Source organism: Sceloporus undulatus, chromosome 1 (assembly GCF_019175285.1).
Source record: "Sceloporus undulatus isolate JIND9_A2432 ecotype Alabama chromosome 1, SceUnd_v1.1, whole genome shotgun sequence".
Lineage (NCBI taxonomy): Eukaryota > Metazoa > Chordata > Lepidosauria > Squamata > Phrynosomatidae > Sceloporus > Sceloporus undulatus.
The window spans coordinates 207,027,441-207,050,880 of record NC_056522.1 but is presented as its reverse complement, the minus strand read 5'-3'; the positions used below and the strand labels follow the sequence as shown (position 1 = coordinate 207,050,880).

General features: G+C 40.3%; 1 protein-coding gene across 1 annotated transcript in view; it reads right to left on the bottom strand.

Moving 5' to 3' along the window:
• LOC121925833 (dynein axonemal heavy chain 11-like) overlaps positions 1 to 23,440 on the bottom strand; it is a 263,238-nt gene that overhangs the window by 148,828 nt on the left and 90,970 nt on the right. The window contains exons 33-36 of the mRNA XM_042458413.1: positions 23,272 to 23,420; positions 22,042 to 22,192; positions 15,673 to 15,804; positions 14,162 to 14,335 (exon numbers count right to left, since the gene is read on the bottom strand). Coding sequence (XP_042314347.1) covers positions 14,162 to 14,335; positions 15,673 to 15,804; positions 22,042 to 22,192; positions 23,272 to 23,420 — 606 coding nt within the window. The remainder of the gene's footprint in view (positions 1 to 14,161; positions 14,336 to 15,672; positions 15,805 to 22,041; positions 22,193 to 23,271; positions 23,421 to 23,440) is intronic.

The following is a 23,440-nucleotide window of genomic DNA, read 5'->3' as shown; positions in this document are numbered from 1 at the left end:
ACTTCCCATACTTTTGCAAAGAACAATTACAGTTTTTCAAAAGTGTACATATTAAGTCAAGTAATCACTTGTTTCTAGACCTCAGAAACACAATCATTACTAATTTCTCTTTCAAAGCAACTTTCCAAGACCCATCCCCCCAAACTAAAGTCTTGGATACTGTGCTCTGCTCTTCAGGTAAACTCTCCTAAGTGGAACAATATATCTGAAGATTCTATTTCCCTTTCTGATTTTTTTTATCAAGTTTTGGTGCTGGTGGTGGATAAACAATCCATAGACCATGCTCACAGGGAAAATCTGTGAAATGTATATAGAGAAAATGCATACACCAAAAACATGGAGTAAAACCATATTCCAAATCCAAAGTCAGGTGCATTCCTTCAATAGCATCTGACACAGTCCCTGTTCCTTGTCAAACTACTGGCTTTCAATGACTCATATCAATGCTACCCTTGCAGAATATATATGAAGAAAGAAGACCTGTGAATTTTCCATTCATTCCTCACCTAACCACATGAAGATGATTTAGTGATGTGTGCATAACAAGAACGGAAACTAGGGCCTGTTACAGACAGGCCAAAGATCAAGTGCTGCATAACAAAGGAAATACACTGAAAACTATTTCATACAAGTCAGTATTTGCTAAAAGTGCCATCCAAGAGTTGTGTCAAAAAGGAATGAGTTGGGAACTATTTTAGACAGCCTTACATTTCCCAATAGCAGTTACCCGCCACTGTGTAACAAGGCACCCTGATTAAAGGCGCCATGTATTCAGCACCTTTCAAGGCCCGTACTCTGATCAGATAGAGAGAGGCAACCTCCTCAGATGGCAGATACAGAAGGAGCTACTACTGTGTCCTCTAGCCAGGTGGAGTCCATGCTTTCCTGCCACTTGAAGCAGAAAGTTAAATGCTACCTCACTCATTGTGTGACAGACTGGCCTCTAAAAACTTCTGGCACGCACAACACCACAGCCAGACAAACGGTCAGCCTCCTTCTCCATCAGAGTATGAGGTGGCAGAACCATGTCTGCATCTTCTCTGTCATGACAGGAAGAGGAGTGGTAGGATCAAGAATGTGGCAGCAGCAACAGCTCTAGTGTCTTCTGCTGAAAAAGGATGGGGAAGGTCATGGTAGCTGTCTCCTCAGGCCTTACAATGCCACTGGCCTTGGCTCCAGTCATTCCCTTCTGTTCGTAGACAGAGCTATGAGTGCCATATGGATGTATTACCTATGTGTACTGGACAACTAGCACATTACTAAACATTCAAGTAAAATCCAACTGCCACTCTAGTCTACTTCTGTGCATGGATGTGTTGGTGGCTGGGCTTGCTTGCTTCATGGTGCCCTTCTTCCAAATCAAGTTTTGTCTCGATTGGGGAAAGCTTAACTGTAACATTCTTCCAGATTAATATGGTAAAATTCCCATTCTGGCACCCCATTTATGTGTCTAAATATCACCAAAAGTGGTTCCCAGCAATAAGGACTATGTGCATACACATAAGGAACTATGCACAGCTGTTACAGAGGTATGTCACACACACACACACACACACACACACACACACTGTATGATGGCTGGTGCACATTCTTAAAAACAAGATCAAATCTTTGTCCCAGTGAAATTCCCTGAGCTCCACCAAAAGAACATCCTTGTGTATTCTACTTCCCTCATCCAATCCATCCACTCACTGCAGTTCATTGCCCCACTCTCTAGCCCATCCATCCAAGTAAGAGGCATTAAAACTAGATTACACCAGTAGGTATAAAAATACTTGCTCATGACCAATATTAGTACACAGGTACATCTCTGTTAGAAATTTCTTCTTTTACTGAGAATAGGTGATATCACTGTCTTTGGGAGTCTTAACAGGAAAGATAAGACAGTGTGAAATGGGTGGTTGGGATAGTGGTTCAGGGGCCTTCATGCCATCATCTCTTCTAAATGCCAATCATCCTTGGGTCTAAAATACAATTCCTCTGAAATGTCTTCCATCATCCTTCTGTAATAAAAGATCTTGGAACATTATTTTTGAAAAGGAACTTGTTCCATTATTCACTGCTGAGACATCAAGAGGTTGATATAACTGCTCTTAATCTAATAATGAAAATAAATAAATAATTTACACCCAATATGTTATTCATTACTATCCTTAAAATGTTACTATTGATATTCTGCATAGACCCACCCATCTCTCAGGATTTCAATGTTGAAAAAGGCTCACCTTCAAGGTCCCCTCTTTACAGTCCGGGGGCTACAGTTGACCCCAGCTAAAATGTGGTGTCTGTTTCCTTACTTTTTCTTTCTTTTTTCTTAAAACTATTTTTTTCTTTCCTTCAACCCAAAATCCAAGCCACACAATATGCCACACAATATGTATGCTCTCCCTGACAGGCTACAAGAAGTCCCGCAGAAGCACTACAGAGGTAATCTCTAAACCACCCTAGAGCTATGGCACTAGTGCTCTACAACTCCGGAGGATTTAGAGGTCTAGGTCTAGCAAGCTCCTGGAAACTGCATCATCAGAACGTTTGGAAAGCTTTCCAGAGTGCATGTAACTTTTTGGAGAAGCAGCAAGTGTACTGCACAGTTGGATTTTAGTATGAAAGAAAGAAGGAAATTTTGGCTTTTAAAAAAAGGAAGAATGAAGAGGAAGGCAAAGGGGCAGCCCAGAATGTGTAACATGGACAACCTGGTTCTGAAATACTGTCAGGCTTTCAAGAATTGATGTGATGGGCTTTTAAAGGTGTACTGTGTTTGCTGATTTCTATGTTGCCTTTTAAAATTTTAGCTCTATTGATCATTTAATATTTATTTTTTTTAAATAAAGAGAGAGAGAGAGAGAGAGAGAGAGAGAGACCCAGTGTGGTGTAGTGGCTTAAGCATTGGACTATGACTCTAGATACCAGGATTCAATTCCCTGCTCTGCCATGGAAACCTACTAGGTGACCCTGAAAGAACACACACCCTCAGACCCAGAAAACCCCAGAAAAGGCTAGGTTTGCCTTAGGGTTGTCACAAACCATAAAGACTTGAAGGCACCCAACAACAAATGTAACATACACAGTGCTATTTTTATATGATTTAAATCTGTATTAGTTTGAATAATTTGTAAGCCACCTTGGATCCCATTATTGGGAAAAGGCAGGATATAAATGAATAAAACAACAACGCAATAATATACTTCTCAACATGGGGAAACAAGACATCACAAAGGCCTAATTCTTTCAATAAAACAGCATCATTCTTTGATATACATTCCCCCAAATTATAAGAATCACGTTGAAAAGTATCTGCCTAGTTCCATGTTCTATGATTTTACAAACGGAAGTTTTGCCCAGGTGATGAAAGTCATTGAATAGAAGGTATCATGTTAACCTTGTTTATTTTCCTTGTACTGAAGCTCATATTTAAACTTTAAAATTATACATGTACTTCTGAAGAATAAGCCCGCTGAGGAGAAGCATCCTGCTGATATAACTTTTGAGTTGGTTTTTATATTTGAAATGTGAACAAATCATTTTTAGCCCCTGGAGATAAAAATAGGAGCAAGCTGGGCACAAGAGTATAGATCTGCAGGAACACCTGCTGAGTCTGACCTGCTAACCTTTATCTCAAAACATGTATTTGGAATATTATAACTTCCTCTCTTCTAGCAGACAAGCAGGAAGCTTTGGCATAGGCACTCCCAATATCACATTTTCACCATCCTCGTATAAAACCTACTTTTTACATGTATGTTGTTATGTTAGCCAATTGGGATCCATGTGCCACTGCAGCAGACTCGGTAAAGGGCCAACAAATAGTACTAACTCACCAGAAGTTGGCAAAAAATTATTCCAGCAGGCTTTTGGGGGGGGGCATGGGGGGCAGTTTGCTTTTTCCAACCTCTTGTTTCCATACTGTAAAGAAGCCTGATGGAATCTGGCTCCAGAAGCCACCCAGTCATGGGTGCATATGTTGTTCTTATTTGCCTTCAAGTCTTTACCTTCCCCTCAGGGTGAGACAGGGATGTGATTCTTTATTTTCAAATAGCAAAAATAATCTCTGTAGAATCTTTGTTGTTCACATGCATTTTGAATGCATCCAATGAAGTTCAGGAGGAACTGCCCAAAAAAACCACTTTACTCGGGATAATCGATCTTGGGATATTTTTTTCCAATTCAGCCGTGCGAATAACCGATGTGAATAGACCCAGAATAAACTGGGATAAAACTCTGCTTGTCTTGAACATGCTTCAAATACATTTGCATTGTCAACTCTATCTTTATTCAAATGCTGACACTTGTGAGCAACAGAACTTGCAGAGATGAGGTTCTGATGAAAAAAACAGTGTGAACAATAAAATTGGAATGCATTAGTGAGATTATTTGAATAGTTGCACTAAAAAAACACCAATATCTGAATAGGGCCTCAATTTCTTTTTGAAAGTAACAAGGAGTAATTTCAGCAATTTCCTTCCCATTGTGGGAAAGTTTTCAAAGGCAATTCAGAATTCAGGAATTAATCTGCTAAAAAAATCCCACGATTGCTTTGTGCAGAAAATACCATTTTCTGTACAGGAAACTGCCTTTTCTGTGTGGAAAACAATATTTCATTGCAAAAATATTAATTCCTGTACAGAAAATGTTGTTTTCTGCACAGAAAATGCTGTAATTGGGGGTTCATTCTGTGTGAAAGGAAGAGATGAATTCTGCCTTCTTTTTTTAAAAAAATGACAGAACAGCTTATGGAGGTGAAAAAGAGAAAAAGTACATGGATGCAGGTTTTATAGATGTGCACAGTCATGAAGTGGGCTTTAGAATTTGCTTGATTTTATATCAATTTAACTGCCATGGATTCCTACAAAGAATCCTGGGAACTATAGTTTGGTATGATGAAGCCACAGCCAAACCCATCCTAAAATTACAGTTCCCATGATTCCTTAGGGGTAATGAATGCTTATTAACACAGTTTAATTCTATAGCATAGTTATGCTTACAGCATCTGTATCCCATAGCTATATAAAAATTAACAGGACGGGCACATCTATGTGATGCCAATCCATAAAGATACCTTATTAATTTCAAAATGTGTTAAGCAGAAATAACCTTTGTGCATTTGTGGCCTTTTCTGTATTAAAAAAGAGAGAAGACTCATTCCCCCCCTTTGTTAAAAGGCTAAATCAAAACAATGCTCCTTCCTTCCCAGTTTCAAGTTTTCTAAAAATTATTCTTCTTTCTGTTTGAACAGGACAGAATAAAAGAGCACTAGATTATGCAAACTAGTGGAATGCTATTAAAATGTTTTGTACATTTCCATTGCTTCTGCTACAGGGCCAATTACACAGCCATTCCTTTCAGGAACAATGGAAGCTATTATTTTGTCGACTTTTCAAGGGAAGCATCCTTAGGAGAGAACATATTCAGCCTTCAGATGTTAGAGGATATAGAACGTGCATTTGGAAGATGGCAAAACATAGTCATCACAATTTTCTAGGCTCCAGCCAGTCCTTTCCTATCCTCCCTCCCCTCTCTCTCACTCTTTCTGTCTGCCTTTTTCCTCTTCAGTGAGTTTTGCATAAAGCTAACCCAAACCCACATGGATTTCTATAATATCCGGAAAAGGGGGGGGGGGGGCGCAAAAAAAATGACAATGAATAATGTGTTGTAGGTGGAAACTGCCTGAAGAAACCTAAATTGTAAGAGGGGGGAAAATGACATTTTAGATTTTAAATGTTACACAGTTTTTATAAAGCTTCAGTCAATTTATTTTATTTATTCTAATGAAGAGCATTACAACTGCTTTACTGCACTGAAGCAAGCATCGATCACACCATTAATCACACCTTGTGAATAGTCACAAATCAAGTCCTAACAGCAAGCACTGAATCAGGAGCAATGAAGCATAAACTCCTTCACAATTTATGATCTCTCCAATTGCATCTTTTCAACCATTAAATTGCAAGATACCATAAATTTTTATCTTCTTCACTTCAGTCACATTATTGATTCTGCCTTGTGAAATATAGAATAGCTGTAAATCTAGGCTATTGAATTAAATTTAAAGTCTTGACTTCAGAAAAGAAACCCAACACACGGCCATGGCCGTTAATTTACACAGAGGAACAAATGATAGAAACATTAAAATTTAAATGGACAGCAGGGATTTCCAAGGGCCATCGTTCTGTCAATCCCAGTCCATGTCAACCTTGAGGGTTTTCTTTGAGCTAAATAATAAAACACAAGAAAACTAATTTGGGTAAGAAGTGACTGCAAACAAGAGGGAGTCATGCTACCAGCTGTCTTCAGTAGGAGTACCATTCCCACCACCACAAATATTTTGGTGCAACCTCTGTTCTTGATCCCTAACAACTAAATTCAGTCAATCAGCACATGCTTAGCCAAGCTTTCATGAAATGTGCCCAGAAGCCTAAAGAGTCCATTTGACAATATGGTTTCTACTAGGAAAACAGAGAAAAAATTGGGGGGGGGGGGAGCAAACATCTTCTGCTTCATGTTTTGTGCCACTTGGTTCAAAAAGACAGGAAAAACATAAGTCAGAAAGAAAAATGGTGATTGCTGATCTTGACACATAGCATTCCAAAGACTTGATCAGTGTGGTGATGTGAGGATGTAGTTGCCATGGGCTCATCTTCTGAAACAGCCAAAATTGAGCACCCAAAATTATTTGCTGTTGCCTGCCAAAGTTACATAGAGGCCCTGTCTACCCTGGAGTGGGGGAAGCCCAGATTATCCTGCCTCCATAGTTGTCCTGACCCTTCCCTCATTACAAAGCCCTATGTTCATGCACGTCCTGCTAAGCCACCCAGTGCATCTGCTGCCACCACAAGTCACATTCCTCTGAGTTCAGAGTGAGGTGGCCAGCGACATTTGCATGTCAGAGCACACTATTCTGACCAACTGGCAGCAACAGCGGATGCCCCAAGTGACTCAGTGGGAGACATTACAAACAGGCGCTGGGCATCTGAATGAAGAGATAGAAACAGGGAGAGAAACAAGACTTTAAAAAACCCATGGTAAGAGGAGTAAAACCCAATTCTGGTGCTGAGTGGGCCAGATGTCATTCGGTCTGCACACACCAGAACTGGGCTTTGGGCCATGCATTGCCTGTGCAGAGAGCCACAGTTTCTCTATCCACTCAAAGACCTCTTTTGATTGTTCCTTTTCTTTTCCTTTTACAACTAGTACCTGATTCTGGCTATGACAATCAGTGAAGTTTATCGCACGGGCCCTAAAACGGGCCTGTAGCATTCTAAAACAGGAGCGCGCACGGGCGTGCATGGAAAGGGATGGGGCTAAGAACTGGAGTTTACCGCACATTGGAATGCCGCCACTGCCACCGGGCATTCCAATTGCACCCTACATCCGTTCCAGGTGGCTTAATTTCTGAGAACTGTTCCAAAGTGTTCTCAGAAATCGAGCCCTCTGGAATGGATGTAGGACACGATTGGAACATCCTGCGGCAGTGGTGGCATTCCAGTGTGTGGTAAACTCCGGTTCTTAGCCCCATCCCCTTCTGTGCGCGCCCGTGTGACCACAGTTTTTCAACGCAACAGGCCCGTTTTAGGGCTCGTGTGATAAACTTCAGTGTAATGACTTCTTAAACAACCACTACGGAATTACATTAGATTTAAATGTATCCTGGATCTTAAGCCAAATCAAACTACCTCAGACCAGATTTGGAGCACCCTGAAGCAAAATAAACTTCTCTCTAGCAACCAAGGCCCCATTCCCACTGGGCTATAAAGCGACAAATCTTGCTGCGAGTCTGTCTCAGATCGAGTTCCCGAGTTGTATTCGAATCATGTCAATTGTTCCCATTACAAAAGGGAGCAAACTGACTCGGTTTTTCTTGACCCATGTTTCTCGTTCCCATTGATGTTTCTCCATTGCATTGATTCTGACTTTTTTGTTGCCTGTTCCGATTGCCAGTCTGGAACAATTTTTTTCCTTTTTAAGCTGTCAATCAAGCACTTAGGCGATTAGATGTCACAGTGATGTCAGTTGCTTTGATGCATTTTGACGCAGGCTGTTTTTGTTCCCTGTTCCCATTTGCGTCTTTCAAACCTGTTTTTCTGTGGGTTTTTTAGTGGTCAATGGATCGCTGAAGCGCCTGAGCGTTTGGGCGGCTAGGCCTCATTGTGACTGGAAGAGGGGAAGAAGAAGAGGAGGAAGAGGAGAAGGAAGAAGAAGAAGAAGGGGGGAAGAAGAGGCATCTGGCTTGGTGGCTAGAGAATTGGAGGAGACAGACTGGCCATTAAACCCACTGGGAGACCTTGGGCAAGACACACTCTCTCAGCCTTGCAGAGGAAGGTAAAGGCAATCTCCCCTTGAAGAAACTTGCCATGGAAACTCTGCAGGGTCGCCATAAGTCCGAAAGGAGTTGAAGGCACACAATAACAATAACAACAACAGAAAAAGAGGAAGGGGGAGGAGAAGGGAGGAGGAGGAGGAGAACAGGAGAAAGAAGATAAAAAAGAGGAGAAAGAGGAGAGAAAGAAGAGGAGGAGGAGAAGGAAGAAGAAGAGGAGGAAGAAGAGGGGAGGAAGAAGAGGGGAGGAAGAAGAGGAGGAGGAAGAGGAAATAAAGAAGAGGAGAAAGAAGAGGAGGAGGAGAAAAAGAAATAAGAAGGGCTCAGCTGGCCAGCAACAAACCCCAACTCCCAGGACTCGGGGCAGGGGAGCGTGCATACACCAGAGAGAGAGAGGCTGCATCTACACTCTTGGCACCTCTTTCACTCTTTTCTGGCTCCAGGCTATGGAATTCTGGGAGTTGGAATATGCTGTTGGGCCCAGAGTGGAAGAGGAGGAGGAGAAAGAGGAGGAAAAAGAGGGGAGGCGGAAGAGGAGGAGGAAGAGGGGAGGAAGAATAAGAGGGGATCCAATTCAGATCCAAAGGTCTTCGTGTGTGTGTGTGTGTGTGTGTGTGCGCGCGCGCGGGCGCCCAGTCCCACAACAAACTCCAACTCCCGGGCAGGAGGGGCAGGGGGACATACAGATGCACATGCACCACAGAGAGATGTTTATCACACTATGCTCTTAAAGAGGTACTATTCCAGTGTGACTCCTCTAGCAGCCTCCTGTTGCATGCTGGGATTGGCAGTTTTAAGGAGCTGAACTTCTTTGCCTGAGAATTCTAAATACCCCTCCTTAAAACTGCCAATCCCAGCATGCAACAGGAGGCAGCTAGAGGAGTCACACTGGAATAGTACCTCTTTACTGAAGCTGCATCTACCCTGGAGAAATCACCCGGTTTGGCACTGCTTTTAAGCATCCTGGCTCAAGGCTATGGCATTCTGGGAGTTGGAGTTTGTTGTGGACCCAACTCCCAGAATTCCATAGCCCAGAGCCAGGAAAGAGTGAAAGCAGTGTCAAACTGGGTGATTTCTCTAGTGTAGATACAGTCTAATTCTCTCTGTCTCCCTCTCTTTGGGGCCCCCTTGCCCCAGTCTAGCTATGGACTTGTTATACACACGACCGCTTCCCGCACCACCATGGAAAGGCTACGTGAACAGGAAAATGGTGCCAGGAATGCCAGGAAAGAGAACAAAGCGGGTGACATCCCCAGACCAGTCCCTTTAACATTGGCCCTCCTGTCCCAAAATACTTGAATTGGACATCCAACATTCCCATTAATTGACCCCGTATCGGACACGGTCCCTGGCAAAAGGACCGCTGGAAAAGTGGTGTCAGGATAACCCGGGTTATCCACCACTGATTTGGGTTTTCGCTAAAGAAATCGATCAAAGTAGGATCGAACGCGAATTCAAATGGGAACGATTTTCCTTAAACTAGGAGCGAGTTCAAATGGGAACAATGTTCCTATAATCCGATTCTTGATTTGCTTTATAGCCCAGTGGGAATGGGGCCCAACTCTAAAGCAAACTTCTCCCAAAAGCAGCCATGAGAGCCCCCGCAGCGATTGTAGGGCTGGGCACATGCGGACACCCAGCCATACAAAACCCTAAAATTGGCCCCAGACTGGCGCAAAGCAACGGTCTGTACTGGGCCTCCGTTTGTACTTAAGCACTATAATGCCCTAGCATCTGCAATTATGCTTTTGAAATTCTGCATTTTCCTTCCTAGAAGCACATCTATGGAATGTGACATTTTCAAACCAAACTCCCCTCACATCTCCCCTAAAGCAACAGAGGAGTAGAGAAATCACTCTTTTGCAAAGCAATTTTTAAGGGCTCTCCTTCCACATTAATTGATGCATTTATCCATCTGAAACTCTGCAGATTTCTTACCTCTTACTCTAGGTGTCTATTACTTTAAACACAATGGTTCAAAATGCATGTAAGAGGATAATAGTATTAAATTGTTTTTAAAATAACGTTTATATTTATTTTTAATTGAATTTTTGCATCATTCTTAATTTATATTGGTTTTAAATATGTTGTTAGTCATCTTGAGTTTCATTATTGGGAGAAATGTGTGATATAGGACTTGATCACATGGGGGAAATTGTGGGTTTAAATGGGCATTATCCAGTGCTATTTGTGTGATCACAGTCAAAGTTTTCACATACCATCCTAATTAAAGATGACTTCTCCCAGGAATAACCAGCAACAAATCATTCACAGGATTTCCCCATGAATGATTTGTTGCTGGTTATTCCCTGGTGATTCCTGGGATGAGCCATCTTTCATTATGATGCATGTGAAAATCTTCACCACGATTGCACAAATATTGTTGGATAATGCCTGTTTAAACTCCCAATTTTCCCCACGTGTGATAAAGTCCATAAATAAAAATCATCTTCTTCATCATTAATGCCATCACCTCCTTTATTGTATACGCCTCAAATGGAAAAGTGAATTTTACCTGACAGCCCACCTGGATTGTAGGATTCAGTTCATTTTAAAGTTCACATTGAAACTGACATCAGATTGTCTGCCCCAGGGAAACTGAACCAAACAGACACCGCTGACTCCAGGCAATAGACCAGAGACAAAGTAAAACAAAATAAAACAAAAAACATGCATACTATAAAACTGTAAAAATCAGATATTAAAAATTATTGTTGATATAATCCTCTTTGATCCTCCCCACAACAGGACCAAGCAGTTGTCTTCTCATACCCATTTCAACTGACAAAAATTAGATCAAAGTCAAACTGGGTTATGCTATGAGGCCAAAAGGCTTAAAATAATACACTACTTGCTCCGGTTCTTAATGGAGTTTTCATTTACCAGCTCCTTAACCACCGTTTCCTAACCCTAATTACCACAGCACCCATACATAGAAACTCTTTTTCCAGGCAGCATACTGACCTGTCTTTGACAAAGCGATTATTGTGTTGAACTTGTGCTTTTAACTAGCTGAAGAAAGAAAGCTGATACTACATTTAAATATCTTAGTTTTATCTAGTAGCTCACAAAGCACCAACAACGGTGTCCTTGGTGGAAGAAAAAACAGTCCAGCTTTTTCCTTCTTCTCCTTTCAACAGAGGCCTTCAGCTCATTGGTGGGTGCGCATTCAAAATTCCCCATCCCACAAAATGCTAATATTTGTAGAGGGGAAGAAGCAAAGCACCAGGGGATAGATCTGTATGCATACCATATGGACTGCCCTATATCTTTTCAGCAGTAGAAGCACACAGCATTGGCATAAGAACTGACTCCCAGTCTAGTTGACTTCTGTATATGGAATAGAGTGGATGGGTGGCTGAGAAAGACAGACAGAGATCTTGCCCTGCATTTCAGAATGAACATCTTGCTTTATCCCCGAGACAGTAAACAACAATATGGCTTTTAAGAGATGTCTTTGTCATGGGGTGATAGCTGCTTTGGTTTTTCGCTTGCTATTGTCTTGGTTGTTGTTGTTTTAAAATCTGTTGTTGCTTTTGGGATGGGGTGAGATTATATGGCTGATTAATTTGCTCTTTTATGCTGCCATTTCTATTTTTATTATTGTTTTATATTGTTGCTTTGAAGTAGTTATAAATTTATTGTAATCATATGTCTGGATTTTGTTGTAAACCACTCTGATTTCTTTTCAGATGAGCAGGGTGTAATTTTTTTCTAACAACAATTTTACAATAAATAATAAAAATGCAGAGAGAGATTGGGAGAGAGAGAGACTGCTCTGAAAACGGCTGTAGAGTGGTGGGTAGTATCTCTGTGAAAAATCAGACACCTGTGGCCTGTAATACGTTCCTTAGCTCCTACATATTGTTTTAGACTTCTCAATGATCTGGTAGCAACAACAGAAGTATCTATTCTTTGCCACTCCATGTATCAGATACACGGAGAAGCTGATGGGCAGCAGGTGTGATAACAGAGATGATACAGGCTGAGCAGGAACTAGAATGAGAGGACAGGAGGCAAGAACATGCCCCTGTTCACACTGCATTGATTCCAGTAATATGGCCTTGCAATAACAGAAGCCAGGGGTTCTTTCTTTCTTTTCTTTCTTTCTATCTATCTAAAACATTTAAAACCTCTATACATTCATAGGCACATCAGGGACAGATTGTTTACAAATATAGTCAAAACAATGAAATAAATAGTAATTATTAAAAAAATTAAACTATTAAAATAATAGTTAAAATGATTTAATGAATTACAGTACACTTGGGAGCTTATCAAAGTGAGAACCACTGTGGCAGAATTATCTCTGCTCACGAACACTTGTACCTGATGTGCCAGTTGAATTTAGTAAAAGGCATTCCTAGCTGCTGAGACCAAGGATGTTTTCATGCCAGGCTCGTAAGGCACCACAATCACAATAGTCTAGGAAATGCAAACATACTGGGTTGAGGACAGTTATTATTGCAAAACTCTTCCAAATCACCATCATGCTGCTTCTGTCCCAGCCACAGCCCCACCTCCATGCTCTATCCCTTTCCTAGCATGCCTTTAGTCTGTATTTATTTTTATTTATTTTTATTGTGCAAGCATGGCATTACATTAAATAAAATAAAGAAAATAAAATAAAATTTTAAAAAAGAAAAAGAATAACAGTCTGATTGGGAATAGTGAAGAGGAGAGGAAAATAATCATGTGCCTCCACTCACATGATATGATTGACTGTACATTGGAAATGCTTCAGGAGGAACTTATTAAATGTGAATCAACAGTATAAAAAGCAGCACGATTGGGCAACACTGATGGGTTCTGCCTGTCAATGAGAAGGAACACTCCAGCAATGGATGGACTACACACCAGCTACTGGACACATGGTCATGTGATAAGACACAACCACAGATATTACTATCCTGCTCTAATTCCACTTTTTAAGCCTCAAGTGATAAAGTCCCACCTGAGCCTCAAGTGACAGATTGCCAAGTACCAAGAAGCACTCCAAGCCATATGCCTGCTTTTTCAGGAGCAGAGAAACTCAGTCTTCTGGGCACAGTTTCTGTAAGTTCTGTGTCTCCCCACCCATCCACATCTGAATGTTTTAAACTCTGTTCTTGTTGGAAAAAAAATTAACTGGAGGAAATTGTCAACCATCTTCACTAGGCAAATTAACCAGAATTCAGAATGCCCAAATTTAAGAGCTATAGTCATTCCCTGTATGAACATGAGTTTAAACCTGTCTATCATGTGGTTGTCAAAGATGATGATCCTGTCAGAAAAAGGATGGTGCAACCTTAAACCAGCACCACAAACATGGTTGATCACACAAAGAATGTGTCATTATTGCTTCTTCCAATTTTTACACTTTTTAAAAACAAAATCTCAATTGTTTCCTATTGAATTTACAAAGAAATATATAAATTTTGGAATGCTCTTATCAAATAATGAACTAAATGAAATCCTCAGCTATTCTGAACAAAAGGAACCTTTGCTAGTGGAGGATGAGGCAACCAATATTCCACATGCCTACCCAAACTCCTAAACTTGGTCCAATATTAAAATATACATGGACACAATATTATTATGCTTATAATACCTTCAGTACATTTCTGAATTCTGATGCCATTCAAAACTCAATAATGTTGAATAAAGAGAAATTACTTTGGCAAATTTCACATCATGAGAGCAATGCAATTTCAACTGGCACAGTATTCTTTGTATTGTGACACTGCTTGGATAATTAGCAACACTTGAACTTCAACTTGTTATGCACTTTAAGTTCTGCCTAATCCAGTCATAATTATCCAGAAATCTGCTGCTTCTCTTATTACTAATTGCAGTGGATTGTCCTACCTGGAGAGGGACATCTGGTTCCATTTCAATGCCTGGAATTTTCTCACTCCACAAAGTAAATTTTTTTGTATCAGGGTCAATGAAGTAATCAAAAACTGTCCCTTGGGAAGGAAATTTTATTGTTCGCATTTCTTTGATCCACCATCTACTAAACTCCATGCGATAATCAATTAGCTGGAAAACAGAACAAAGCAAAGCCAAAAATTAAAGTACTGAAAGATGCATTTGTCTTATTTTGAACATGTGGGAATGGCAAGCCCATGGTTTTGGAAACTTCAGTATTTGGAGGGCTGTTCCCATCTTTATCTAAACTGAGCTCAGCTACAGGAAACAATTCAAGAAATTGATTTGTTTCTATATGTTTTATGGTTTGTCCAATGTATTGTTAAATGTTATAACTCTTAATAAAACTTCTTTATAATAAGAAACCATATGATAATAAACATATTAACCTTAATAATTTTGGTTCTTTGCCAATGTAAATATTAAGGCCTTAAATTATTTTAAAATTGTATGCTTTGGATGACACCAGAGACCATACAAATGCGTGACAACCCAGGGAAACTGGCTATAAAGGTTTCTTGTTCAACTGTATTTGTGTAAAATGCTTTTTGAGATCTTTTTTAAAAAATATTTAACACACACAAGAATAACAAATGTACAGCATAATCACTCTTAGGGGACTGTTTGTAAGAAAACTACAGTCACTAAACTAGATGAATTATAATGCATGCCTTTTATTTCATTGGTTTATGAAATATGGATTTAATAGACCTTTCCAACTTACCAGTGACCTAAAATCATTCAAGATGAGATAGTGTTGCCAAAGTAGCATTTCATAAGGTGGTGTTAAAGTGAAAAGACTGCCATCATACCCAGTTCTAATTAGCAAGTATGGAAGAACAATGGTATACATTGGTATGCTATGAGAGGAAAGAGAGGGCTCAATGGATTTCCCAGCCCTGCTAACCAAAGTACTTGCCTACTGGATCATCCTGTGACCTTGCAGGTAAAAATTATTACAATCTTCTATTTTTTCTTCAGAACCCTCAATGATCAAGAGCTAGTGTGGCAGACAGGCTGACTGGCTCAGGTTTTGGTATTAGATATTAGGAGCCCTGTGATTTTGGGTCCCAAAATTTATTTGAAGTGGCCTATACAAACTGAAATTTAAGAAATGAAAACTATAGACTTCCAGAAAAAGGGTACCTATCAAGGCCTTAAGGTCACTGCCTGAGACATATTTTTTGGAAACCTCCACTGAGTTAGGTACAGGACTGAACTACTGGAGAGAGAGAGAGAGAGAGAGAGAGAGAGAGAGAGAGAGCTCTTTCTTACTCACCAACATTTCTTATTTTCTTACTCACCAACATTTTGCAGTTAAGATAAACACATCCCATGGTTAATTTGTCTCCCTTCTTTTTTTCTTCTTGAAAATGTATGAGACTCTTGTTGCCAAATCTAGAGAGAATACCAAGATACTGTATCTTTCCTTGAAACCAGAAACTTACCTGATCTTGGAATAAAGCACCACCAAAAGCCCATACACAGGCAAATGCAAAATATATTTCATAGAGTTCACGAGGAGAATCTGGGGGAGTGTTCTCTGGGGTCAGGAGACAATCCAATAATGAACACAAAGTCTGCAGTAAAAAGGAGAGGGAATGATAAAAGACATCTATTGTTGTTGTTACTGGTATTATAATAATAATTATTATTATTCCAGTTCTATAGCTCCTACTTTTCAGATAAAATAATCCTCTTAAAATAATAATTTGGTCTCACACCACCATGGTGAATTAATGATAACTGCATCACTACACAAGTGCTAACTAGAAAAAAGACAAAGACTTTTACCTTGCAAAATAAGTCATGGACATGAGAAATACTGCCTTAAAGAGAAGTGAGAGAACAGTTTAATTCTGCAGGTGGAACTACAGCCAGTCTCCATTTTTCTAACCTGTGCATATCCTCCAACATTTCACAGATGAAAACTGGGACATGTGTGGTTCAGCTATGGCAGATTGTGGTCAACATGGCAAAAGTTATTAATGAGGAAGAACACATAAGCTATGAGGCTGAAGCAGTTTGCTTTTACCTGAGCCAACTGGAAAGGACAAGACTCCACCCTTCCTCTCATGTCTCTCTTCCACCCTGACACTGAATGAATTGAGTAATTTGATACTTTGAACTAAGTTTGCAGCAGTTTAAGTAAACTGAGGAAGGAGTGGGAGTGGGAAAAGCAAGGGGAAACAAAGCATTTTAAAAGCAGCTGAACAAGTGGGATGACTGAAGATTAATTAGGATTGCCCTTTCCAATTTGGGACACCTGGAAGGTATGCATCTGGGGCAACTGCACAAAGCAAATCAAGAAAGGCAGGTCAATCCCCTGGTTCCTTCTTAAGCCAGCAAGGAATGATATCTCACAGAGCCAGCAGTTGCAACTAAAGCAGGGGTGCAGTGGCATCCCCACCTGGGATGTGGAGAGGCAGGACTTCTGAGGGGGGGGGGGCTTCTGGGCAGGACTTCCGGTGGGACTTTTGGGGCCAGGGTCACATGAAAATGGCCACATGAGCCAGGGAAACAGCCGCCTGATACCCACCTGGGCTGGAGACCTCCCCAAGACCTACGGAAATGGCCACACGGCTGCATAAGTCGCGGAAATGGCCACGCAGCCAGGGCAACAGCTGTCTACCCAGGCAAAAAAGTGCCTGCAAGGGGTGGGCTGACAACCAGATGTCACCCTCTTCTGAGGTGTCACCAGTACAGCCTGCACCTTCTTAGTGACGTTACTGCAGGGGTGTTTTGGGATTTATTAGAAAGCTGTACTTGACCACTGATAGATTAATAGAGGTAAGCGTGTTTGTGACTGTACTACAGCACAGAGCAGGTACAAGAGATGCAATCTTTGTTACTGATTTAATGTGGGGGGCGGGGGGAGCAGGAGTTCTCTCAGTCACTTTCCCAGCTTGGCACCCTCCAGGTACTCTGCTTCCAGGGGATGTAATCCAATATATATAGAGGTCAAAATATTAAGGAACACTGAAAAGGGAATGTTAGGCGTGCTTTTGGAAAGTATAATGTGGTATACTGTAAGGGATGGATATTCTGTTCCTAAACATACATACAGTTGTTGTTTTTGCTATTGTTATTTGCTGTCAAATTGGTTTTGACTTATGAATGAGAGAATGCCAAAAGCCCCCATCACCAACAGTCCTGCTCAGGTCTTGCAAACTCTTAGCCTCGACAGGATTGGATGAATCAATCCTCCTTTAATGTGGTCTTCCTGTTTTCGCCTGGATTATTCTGACTTTGAAATTTAACGATAAATCTTCACACTTGATAATCTGATCTAGTTCCTCCATAGCTGTCCTACCAAGTCTTACTCTTTCACTATTTCTGATTTCATCACCTGCCTCAAAGTTATGTAAACAGTAATCTGTAGTGATCTTTTCTTAATATTCAACCGTAATCCTTGAACTTCTTGCTTAATTACAGTGAATCATTCCAAGTCCAACTGAATTCTGTTAGTAATATGTTGTCCCTTGCCTATTTTAAACTGTTGAGTGTTTCTTCCTCTAATTTTCACTTTCTTTTTCCAAGCCCTATCCTTTCCCATATGATATATTCTGTGTATAAATTAAACAGATAGGTTGATAAAATGCAGCCTTGTTTGACTCCTTGGCTAATTGGAATCTGTTCCGATTCTCCATATTTCATCTTGACAAAGGACTCTTGTCCAGAGTATAGGTTACACATCAGGAAAATCAAATGTTTTGGCACATCCATTCCAAGTGTGGTTAACAGTTGCTCATGATGTACACAACCAAAGGGTTTGCTATAATCTACAAAGTGTCAGTTAAATTTATTCTGATGTGTGTGCATACTGCAAGTATGTGCTAGCCAATGTGTACTTGCAATATGATTGGTAATGTCTCTTCCTTTTCAGAATCCAGTTTGGATATCTGGCATCACATATTCCATATATAGTATAAACCTTTGTTGTCAAATCTTGAGTATTAATTTGCTTGCTTGGGAGATTAATGGAATTATGTAAACAGTATATCTTCAATAGGGCTCATGTTATACTAGGCATGTACAGGATTTTAGCATTTTTTTTAAAAAAAAACAAGGAAGTACTTAGCCTGTGCTCAAGTTATGTGTGGAAACTTGCCAGAGATGAGTGCGGTCCATCTGAAATTTATAGGCTATATAGACTTGTAGAGTTTTGTGTGTGGCAGTTGACAGCTGCAAAAACTGGCCCTATTCCAGTATGATGGCAGAACAAGAAGTGCACTGAAGGTGATGCATCTCAGAAATCTATCTACTGCCCAGTTCAGAGGAGAGCACTCCTACTATTTCCTCAGCTTTCCTTTATTCCATCCTTGTGTTTGTTTAAGTCAGTGTGCACACACAAGCATGTGTACATCCACAGAAAAAGATTACTGTACAATCCTTGCTTTTGAAAACTGATCCTCTTTTTCGTGCAGAATCTATAAAAGCAAGTTTTATTATTAAAGAAAGATGTTTTTAAAAAGCCCTTTAGAAATAAACCCCAGCTCAGTCCTCTTTACCACTTTCAGAGTGCAGCTGCTTTAAGTATGTGAATGAATCAAAATAAGATATGCAAACATAATGTAGCTGTGCTGTTCAAAAGACCCACATCTAAGTTCTGCAGTATGATGGCTTTTTCCTCTCTCTCTCTCATTTTCTCTCATTTTCTCTCTTTTAAATGAGTGACAACAATTTGTTTTCGTTTCTGACTTTTGTTTTTCCTTTATAGAAAAATCATTTGATCCAGAAAGCTTTAAAGTATTTTTGTAAAACCCTCCAAAAAATCATCTAAAAAACAGCATAAAGTGCATAATGTCTGCATTCATTCAAAAATGCAGATGGAATTGTTAATATAATACAAGGAAGGAGGAGCCTGCATTAATCTCCATGTGCCCCATAAACCCCCTGCCATCATTTACTTTGTTTGCTGGAATAACTTCAGATCACACAAGTGGCAAAATTCTATATATCCACCAACATTCATATACTGCCAGGAACATTTTTACCATTTTTTAAAAAAAGAGTCTTCATTTTTGTAATGGGTCTATTTAAGAATGGGGGCAACATTACTTCCATGGTCTTGAATCTTTTGCTATCATATAACTTGGTTTTTATTTTTAATAAATACTTTTTAAACAATTAATGCCACAAAACCAAAATGGTTTGGGGCCATGATAAGGACTGATTTCTTACATATTGTGTCTGCCCAAATAAATAAAATTTGGCCTAAATTTCCCCACCCTCAACCTCAGTGATAACATGGACGGTGACTCTAGACATCACAGTGACAGCACCTTGTCTTCCCAGGAACCAGATCTGAAACCTTCCTTCTTCAACCCGTGGCCACACACCAATCCCTCTCTCCAATGTTGAACTTCCGATATTAGAAATCCTTCCAGCAGAGTCAGGAGTGTGTGTGTGTCCATGGGAAGAAAATATTGTCTGTCTGTCTGTCTGTCTGTCTCTCTCTCTCTCTCTCCAGACTTAAAGTGTGGTGAAAGCTGGCATATTGTCAGTTATTTGATATTGTTACTGTTGTTTTTAACTGCCATGGATGGGTTTTAGTAAACATGTGGTTTCCTGTCTCAAAGACAAAAATAGTCCAGCTGGCTTTGAGAACCATGGACTTCGACCTAGGTGGAAAAGGGGAGCCATTTGCTGCTGGCCCTGTAGGGCAACACCCTCCCCCCCCCACACACACACTTTCTGCACTCAAAGTTCATGGTGGGTAATCACCCTTGACCCTATATTCTTGATAGCAGTAAAATCTAGCATTCCTAATGTCTCCCTGTGCTCAATTACAATTCCCAGTGTTCCTAACTATTGGCCATGCTGTCTGGGGCTGCTGGGCAATAAGGTCCAAAACATCTAGAGGGCATCAGATTGGGGAAGGCTGATGTCATCAACGAAAGATAGCTATGGTTCAATCTATAGTGATAACCACTGAGGCCCAGTTTACATAACTCTTGGCCTTCTTATGAAAGTGCTTAGTTACAGGACTGGTGAGGTGTGACTCATTCATGATCATATCAGGCAATGACTGCATAAACTAGGAATTCCATATGGCCGTTAATCAAGGATGCACCCTGAACTTGATCATGGCAAGTTGAAAAAAGCCTTGTGTGGTCAAAAAAATCACTTGTGGCATCTTAAAGACTAACAAAATTTTATTTATACCAAATAAAACCTGTTAGTTTTCAAGGTGTCCTAGTTCCCTTTGATTTTTGCTGCAACAGATCAACACAGCTACACCAGCACCACCCAAAAAATTAATCCCAGTAGCCCTGTATCGCCATAGTATGCCATATAATCTCTGTTGGGTGGTCAGACTGAGAAGAGCTGTTTATGCTTGGGCCCAGGGTACCTGGAGGACCGCCTCTCTCCGTACAATCCGCCCCGCGCACTCCGATCTTCAGGGCAGCTATTGTTAAGAGTTCCAGAGGTGAAATATAATTCCACCTCTAGGAGGGCTTTTTCCATCTCAGCCCCCAACCTCTGGAACGCGCTGCCCTTCGAGCTCCGCTCAGCCACCTCCCTACCCCAATTCAGGAAGGGGCTAAAAACCCATTTATTCGAACAAGCCTACCCTGACCAGTAATTCTCCCCTCCCCCATGTCAGCATTGTTTTGCCGGCATGATAATTTTATTATTTTTATTGAATTGTTTTTAATGTATTTTATATGGTTCTGTTTATTTGTACTGTTATTTACTGTTGTTCACCGCCCTGATTTTCAGAAGGGCGGTATACAAATAAAATTTTATTATTATTATTATTATATGCTATGTTAGGCAATCACCTGGCTGTTGAGGAGCACAATCTAGGCCTTTAAAGTTCAGAATAAAAAACACATGTATTCTTAGTATTTTTATCAATGTTTAGTATGTTCATAGTAATTCACCAGCACCACCCAATTTTTGGGTGGTGCTGGTGGATTATTCTGTGATACATAATTTTTATTGAGAGTATTGAGAAGGCCCATATTGGGAAACTCCAAATTCCAAAGATACTTGTCAACTGCATAGCTCCTAATAAATAAATAAATAAATCTTTTAAATTGTATTTTTATTCTTTTAATAAGTAATCTATTTTACTATTGTAAAAATTTAATTATGTTTTCATGTATCACTTTTCTATGTTTTAATTGTATTTTTTTTTAATATTGTGAAGCCACTCTGAGTCCCAGTTCTGGGAAAAGAGCAGGATACAAATAAATATAACAACAACAATTTTTTTTATTAAACTGAATTGTCAAAATCAACTCACCCAAATCATTTGGCAGTGGTCAAAAGTGGCAATTATGCATTTTCACATCAACAAACACAGTATGTGTTGACAAAATGCATGACTATGCATCCTGTGAGCACAATAGTTAACATACAAATATATGAAACATGCAGTTACTTATTTATCCAGCTGATGGATAAAAATGTAAATCAAAGTTGAAAAAAGGACTGGGTAAATCTGCCTTCAATGAGAGAAGGGATAGAGAAAGCCAATCTTGCAAGAAATTGTGTCTAAAGAGTATTGTTTTCTAGGAGCACTGGAAGAAAAGGACAGGCCAGGAATGTGTCCACACCTTACACTGCTGTAATCAACAACTTGGCAGTAGAATACCAACTCCTGCCTGTGAGATTGATGCAGAGAATGGCACCAGGTCTTACCCAGTCTGATTTGTTACTTGAATGACAACACACACACACACACACATGCAACATGCTGTGATTATAATGAAATTCCTTCACACCAGCTCTGCATACTTGAACACTCTAAAAATCACATCTTAAGAGGAGCAGCAGACGGAAGATCCTACTGCAGTTCTTGTTACCTGTACCATGCTGTTCTCTGGAACTGGAGTGATGGTTTTTAAGTTACATCGCAGTTGCTCCAAGCAGTAAGGCACATATTTATCAAAGAGGATGGTTAGGTTTGCTCTTTCAGATTGTGCTTTGCGAGTTTCAATCCAACTAGTCACATATCTGTGGGGGGAAAATACTTTGGGGTTGTTTTTTGCTTAAGGAATTGCTTTTATTGAAAAGACTGAAAGAAGGGAGGATTATGAGAAAATTAGATGATTGTTTTTAGGGGATATTTCATGAACTAATTGTGGGTCTCAGTTTTTGCAGCTTCATGTCCTTGTTGAATCACCTTAGTTCTGTAATTTGGAAAAGCTTTATTATTGCTATCATTAAATTATTGTTTAATTTTGTATACTCTGTTTCAGAGGAATAACTTTGAAAGATTATAGACCAGCACTTTGTGCTGGCCTGTGGGCAGAGTCATGGAGTAGCGTCCGCATGCTGGACACCATGACCCCGCCCTATCGATGTGCAGCACATGGCATCATGGTGCGACTCTTGAGCAGCACCCGAACAGTGCAGCGCAAAAGGGGCAACTTCTTTTGGCTCTCTGCGGAGGCCGCAGCGTGTGATTCCATGGCCTCCATCCAGAGCGTCCCATATGTACAGCCCCTTTCTGTCATTTGAAATTTCATTAATTATAGCTTCTCAATAATGTGACAGGATTTTTGTTTTTAGATGAATATGGCATCTTAACAGATGCTGAGAAAAACAGCAAACGTAATGAACAAATATGTAAGAATGTAAATATGTATATTATCACTTGCATACTCTCCCCACATGCCAAAACAAAAACAACCCACCCACTTTATTTTTCCAAGGTTTTCTCCACACTACTTGTACCTGGCTACAGGATTCCCTCCTACCAATCATTCCCCCATTGTTTATCCTTGACCAGCTACAGGTAGAGTTCCTTTATGACTCTCTTCTTTTGGCTTGGTTCTTTCTGAAACTCTAGATCAAAGGAAAAAGCATTCTACAAGGCCAAAACACCCAGTAATGGTGCAAAAGTACAATTTCACCAATGCACTATAGCACTTTAACTCAAAAGAAGAAGAAGAAAGGAGAAGGGAATACAATAGGCCCTTGGTATCTGCTAGGGTTTGGTGGCAAAGGAATAAAGGAAAGGATCATCACAACCAACAGCCAACAGTCTCTTGCTTGTTGAAAGGGGACTGAAGTGTCTTTCTTGTACTCACGGGCTCCAACCAAGGTCTTGAGTATTCACATAGAGGATGCCAGCTCTTGAGACAGTGGCTGGAGTTGCTGCCCGAAGGTGGCTGATTTCAAACACCAGGCGCATGGAAGGCATGAGGGAAATACGTTCATTACTTGCCAGGGTTAGAACCTAAACAGAGTAACATCATT